The sequence below is a fragment of the Mobula birostris genome, chromosome 27 (assembly GCF_030028105.1).
Source record: "Mobula birostris isolate sMobBir1 chromosome 27, sMobBir1.hap1, whole genome shotgun sequence".
NCBI classification, from domain to species: Eukaryota; Metazoa; Chordata; class Chondrichthyes; order Myliobatiformes; family Myliobatidae; genus Mobula; species Mobula birostris.
Genome location: NC_092396.1, coordinates 5,410,347 through 5,416,346, shown reverse-complemented (window position 1 = coordinate 5,416,346; position 6,000 = coordinate 5,410,347). Strand labels below are relative to the sequence as shown.

Genomic DNA, 6,000 nt, shown 5'->3' with positions numbered 1-6,000 from the left:
CAGCAGGTCAGGCAGCACCTATGGAAATGAATAAACAGTCAACATTTCAGATCGAGACCCTTCATCAGGGTGGAAGGGAAGGGGGAAGATGGCAGATTATAAAGAAGGGGCGGAGGGAAGGAGGATTACTAGAAGCTGGGTGGGTGGGAAAGGTAAAAGGCTGGAGAAGAAGGAATGTGATAGGAGAGGAGAGTGGACCATAGGAGAAAGGGAAGGAGGAAGGGACCCAGGGAACTTTGAGAAGAAGAGATAAGAGGCCAAAGTGGGGGACAGGAGAAGAGGGAAGCGGGGGGGGGGGAAAATTACCTAAAGGAGAAATTGATGTTCAGGTTGGAATACCTAGATGGAATATGAGGTGTTGGTCCTCCACCCTGAGAGAGGCGTCATCAAGGCAAAAGGGGAGTCCATGGACTGAGATGTTGGTACGGGAATGGGAATGGGAATTAAAATGTAAATGTAAAAGCTGTCCTACAAACACGACGTACAAGTAACTTATACACATGGCCTGTTGGTACATAAAGTGACTCTAGGTTATGGGTATGTGGTGGTGGTGCCTGTGGTGTGGTGGATTAAAGCAGAAAATTAATATAACAACCTCAGCATTGTTGTGGTAGAAGAAGAAATTGGAGAGCCAGAAGGAATCCTACTCCATGATGGAGAAAGCGTGCAAACTCTATGCGGACAGCAACAGATGTCAGGATCACACCTGTGTACCAGAACAGTGACAGCAGTTCTGCTGCCTATGACACTTTGCTGCTGTTGTGAAAGTCAATTTTTAAAAAGTCCATGAAATAAAACCATAAACCATTAAGGGAGCTAGGGCTTTACTCTTTGGAAAGAAGGAGGATGAGAGGAGACATGATAGAGGTGTACAAGATAATAAGAGGAATAGATAGAGTGGATAGCCAGCGCCTCTTCCCCAGGGCACCACTGCTCAATACAAGAGGACATGGCTTTAAGGTAAGGGGTGGGAAGTTCAAGGGGGATATTAGAGGAAGGTTTTTTACTCAGAGAGTGGTTGGTGCGTGGAATGCACTGCCTGAGTCAGTGGTGGAGGCAGATACACTCGTGAAGTTTAAGAGACTGCTAGACAGGTATATGGAGGAATTTAAGGTGGGGGGTTATATGGGATGCAGGGTTTGAGGGTCGGCACAACATTGTGGGCCGAAGGGCCTGTAATGTGCTGTACTATTCTATGTTCTATGTAAAATTCTGGACCTACTTAGCAGGTCAGACTGCATCTGTGGAGAGAGAAACAGTTGAAGTTTGAGATCCAGGACCCATCTCTCTTGCTCTCAACTGTACTGGGTATATCGTTCATCCATCCTTACGAATGGAGCTGTACAGATTTCTCTGAGGAAAGATAACAGGGTACAATACCCTAGAACAAAATTGTCTCTGAAGAATATTGGATAAGGCCCAGTCCATCACGGGCAAAGCCCTCCCCAACATTGAGCAATCTACATGGAGTGCTGTCACAGGAAAGCAGCATCCGTCATGAAGGACCCCCACTGTCCAGGCCACGCTTTTTTCTCGCTGCTGCCATCAGGAAGGAGGTACTGGAGCCTCAAGACTCACACCATCAGGTTCAGGAACATTTATCACCCCTCAGCCACCGAGGTCTTGAACCAAAGGGGATAACTTCACTCAACTTCACTCGCCCCATCGCTGAGAAGCTCCCCCAAACAATGGACTCACTCTCAAGGACTCTTCATCTCATGTTCTCAATATTTATTGCTTATTCATTTTTAATTATCCCCCTCTTTTTATATTTGCACAGATTGCTGTCTTTTGCACATTGGTTGTTTATCCAATTTGTTGTATAACATTTTTAGACCATAAGACCAAAAGATATAGGAACAGAATTAGGCCACCTGGTCCATCAAATCTGTTCTGCCATTTCATCATGGCCCATTCAATTTTCCCTCTCAGCCCCGATCTCCTGCCTTTCATTGATTCTTTTGTGTTTCTTTGTATTTACTGCGAATGCCCATCATAAAAAAATGAATCTCAGGGTAGAAAATTGTGACATATATGTACTTTAATAATAAAGTTACCTTGAACTTTATATTCTCCAAGTTTTGCTCAGCAGTTCTAGTGAGTCAGAGCAGTTTCCCAGAATCTTTTTTTTCCTATTGTACAATTAGTGTATACTTTCACATTCTAGGAAGAACTGCCGGCTCATTGTTGAGTTCATCGAGTGCGAGGTTTCACTGTCCAAGTGTCTGGTGGGCTTGAATGGGTTGGTGGGGTTTCCTTCCCCTTGTGCTGTAAACTAATCGGCGTGCCAACAATAGCACTTGGATGAAATGTCACCTCGGAAGTGTACTCGCTTCCATTTGTCACATCTATTGACACTTTCGGGGCCGTAAATCAGCCCAGTGTCATTCGATACTCAGTAAAATTAGTAACTGGGCAGGGCATGTGGTCCCAGAATCCTAAAACAAGCAGTATAATTCAATTATAAACACCCTACTGGTGGAGACCGGACGCAAAATAAAAACAAGTCTGTACAGTTTAACGCTGCACAAACTCCTCAGTCGCAACCTCGGGCCATTAGTCATGGTTTCTGAGAGTTCACATTTTTTTCACACAGTCCCATTGATTTATTTCTTTATTTGAGAATTAATAATTGCTTTGCTTCGGGCCGTGACTGTTTCTTGTAACGGTCTCTAATTTTGTTTTCCACAAACACTCGCCGTGACCTTGAAGGTGTTAAAGTTAATAACTTTTTTTTCGGCTGATGTTCTGACAATATACATTGTCTATGTATAAATTGCATTTAGTCGGGGGCTTGTTAGCCTGGCATTGGGCCCTCGTGAACTTGTACTCTTGTTTGGCCTTTTGGGTTTGTTGTTTCGTCTGAGTTTCGGGGGGTTAGTTAGCGGGGCGTGGGGTCTTTCGCGCCCTGAGATGCATTTGAAGGAGCGACGCTTTCCTCTCGGGGTCGATGTTGCTCCTGGTTTGGGGTGAGACGATAAAAATGCTGGAGGAACTCAGCAGGTCAGGCAGCATTTCTGGAAATGAATGAACAGTCAACGTTTCGAGCCGAGGCCTTTCTTCAGGACGCTGTGTCCTTATATTATTCAAGGTTGGATTTAGTTTGTTTGTTTAATAAAACTATTACTCCGAGCCTCCCGCGCCTGGATCCGAACATGAACTCGGGACACTTCCCATTAACGCCGTCCCCTCTCCCTCTGAGGCATTTCGACGTTACGTGAGACTGGGAATAGGACCTTTGACCGACACCCCCCCCCCCCCACCCCGGTCAGGTTTGAGTCAGGTTGACTCTGTAAACCCCACCCACCGAAATCATTACCTTATAAGCGGAAATGGTGGATGTGTTAACAGTCAGAGCAGTCGGACGTCTGCGCTCGGCTATCGGTATTGTGGCTCTCCCTGGGATCAGGAGTTAATCCCCCCACCCCCGTGTGACAGAGGCACAACCCGTAGCCAGAATGGGCAACAAGCACTCTTGCATCCCGAAACGGTTGAAACGATTAAAGAAGAGGAGAAAAGAACCGAGAGAAAGTCGGTATGTAGATCGATTATATACTAGTGCGCTCACAAGACAATCCCGCTCACTTTATTTAACTTCTAGCCAGTTCGGCAGAGAACCTTTTGCTGTCAAAGGGGGCCACATGCACTGCAAGATACCCATAAAATTTCAGCCAGACATTGTTCAGACACTGAGTGTTTTGAAGTAATTCGATTGAACTGTTTTAGAGAAAGGTGTTCTGAAGTTATAGTGGGCAATCATTAATGGATTTTGACTTTACACAATATAACGATTTTACGTTTTGCTTTCAATCTGTGCGAGTTGAGTTTTAAAGTTGAAACAGGGCAGAATACTTAAGAGGGAGATAAGCACAGAATGTGTGTAGGATTGCAGACGGGTGGCTGACAAAATTATAACAAGCACAGGCCCCGATAAACCTGAACCGCACCAGCCCAAGTGACTGACATTCCAGTTCATGGATTAGATAGTTTGCGCAAACACGAGAAAATCTGCCGGAAATCATGAGCAACGCACACAAAATGCTGGAGGAACTCAGCAGGTCAGGCAGCATCTGTGGAAAAGGGTGAACAGTTGACGTTTCGAGCCGAGATCCGGCTAGTTTCTGCGTGAGTAACTGCAGTGAGAGGGCTACAGGGTTCTTTTGCCTTACGATTAATTTTTAAAGCGGGCGGACGAGATGAACAATGCATGCTTTCGTGTTATCAGAGTGCGTTAGTCAGTTCGCTTCCAAATAAAAATAAATTGCAATGCATCCTTTGCATAATATCGCCTGCCGTGGCTTCATTTTTCATCGAACATTACAGCACAGTGCAGGCCCACGGCGCTGTGGTGAACTTGTAACCTACTCTAAAATCAATCTCAACTCAGGAGATTCTGCAGGTACTGGAAAAACAAAGTACTGTAACACACACAACATGCTGGAGGAACTCAGCAGGTCAGGCAGCGCCTGTGGTTGGAATAAAGCGCCGATGCTTCAGGCTGAGACCCTTCATCAAGTCTCATCATCGCCCAGTTTTTTTTTTGGAAATGAATTAAGCCCCAATGGATTAATCTCATTATCTTTGTAGATTCCTTTTACTTCAAGATTCAAGATCGTTTAATGTCATTTCCAGTACACAAGTGTAAAGGAAAGCGTTACTCCCCATTGAATGCAGCACATAAAACTCAAAAAGATAAATAAATAATAATAATAAAAAACGCAATAAATATAAATAACACACATCAAAGTTGCTGGTGAACGCAGCAGGCCAATAGGTAAGATAGCTTATAAACATAGATTGATTGTATGGTCATAAAGTGATTCTAGGCACAGGAGTGTCTGTAGGTAAGGTGACTCCTGCAGGAAATGATAAAAGTCGTAGTGGTGGCTGGTCTGGAGGGGTAGGTTAGCACATCACGTCAGCACTTTGACGTAGTTGTGATGAAGAGTCATGGCCTGAAACGTCGACCGTTCATTCCTCTTCATCGACGCTGCCTGATTTGCTGAATTCCTTGTGTATTTTGTGTCTAGATTTCCAGCATCTGCAGAACCCCTTGTGTTTGTCCCACATTCAGGCAATTCCCTTCACAACCTCTGCCCCTTTGCTGTCTTTACATCTAAATGTACCTTTCCTCGAGAGGAATAAACAGTCAGTGTTTTGGATCTAGACTCTTTTTCAGGAGCTGATGAAGAGTGTGGGCTTGAAAACATCGACTGTGTATTCCTCTCCTTAGCCGCTGCCTGACCAGCTGTACTTTGTGTGTGTTGTTCTGGATTTCCAGCATCTGCAGAATCTCCTTTGTGGGACACTTGAATGATGTAGGCAGCCCCATTTCCCCACCATTTCTTATTTTTACATCTGGTTCTCACGTTTATCTGCCCTTGCCTCGGGTTTGCCCGTCCCCTTCATGTTCTGTACAATGGCAGCTTAGTGCTGGAGTCTGTTGCTTAGAGTGGCTCTTGCGTGGGTTACGTGGATCCCTTTCTGTCATTTCAGTTCAGTATAATTACTTACTTATTTAGAGATACAGCGTGGAACAGGCATTCCAGCCCAACATGCCACACTGCCCCAGCAACCCACTGATCTAACCCTAGCCTAATCACTGGACAATTTACAATGACCAATTAACCTACCAGCCGGTATGCCTTTGGACTGTGGGGGGAAACCGGAGCACCCGGAGGAAACCCATGCAGTACATACAACCTCCTTACAGACGGAGCCAGAATTGAACTCTGATCTCCGATGCCCCGAGCCGTAATAGCATCGTGTTAACCTCAGTCATAGGACAATACACTACTGAAGTGGGCCATTCAGCCCACCTAGTCCATGCCAAATACATATTCTGCCTAGCCCCATTGACCTGCCCTGGACTATAACCCTTCATGCAACTCCACCCAGTCCACTTATCTACCCAGACTTCTGGTAAATGTTGAAATTGAAACCACATCCACCATTTCCATTGACAGCTCGCTCCGCCCTCTCACCACTCTCTGAGTGAAG

The 6,000-nt window shown here is 45.3% G+C and overlaps 1 protein-coding gene across 2 annotated transcripts in view; it reads left to right on the top strand.

Moving 5' to 3' along the window:
• Nucleotides 1-3,332: 3,332 nt before the first annotated feature.
• plekhn1 (pleckstrin homology domain containing, family N member 1) overlaps nt 3,333-6,000 on the top strand; it is a 56,527-nt gene continuing 53,859 nt past the window's right edge. For both annotated transcript variants that reach the window (XM_072244786.1, XM_072244785.1), the window contains exon 1: nt 3,333-3,535. In XM_072244786.1, coding sequence (XP_072100887.1) covers nt 3,459-3,535 — 77 coding nt within the window. In that variant the 5' untranslated portion in view covers nt 3,333-3,458. The remainder of the gene's footprint in view (nt 3,536-6,000) is intronic.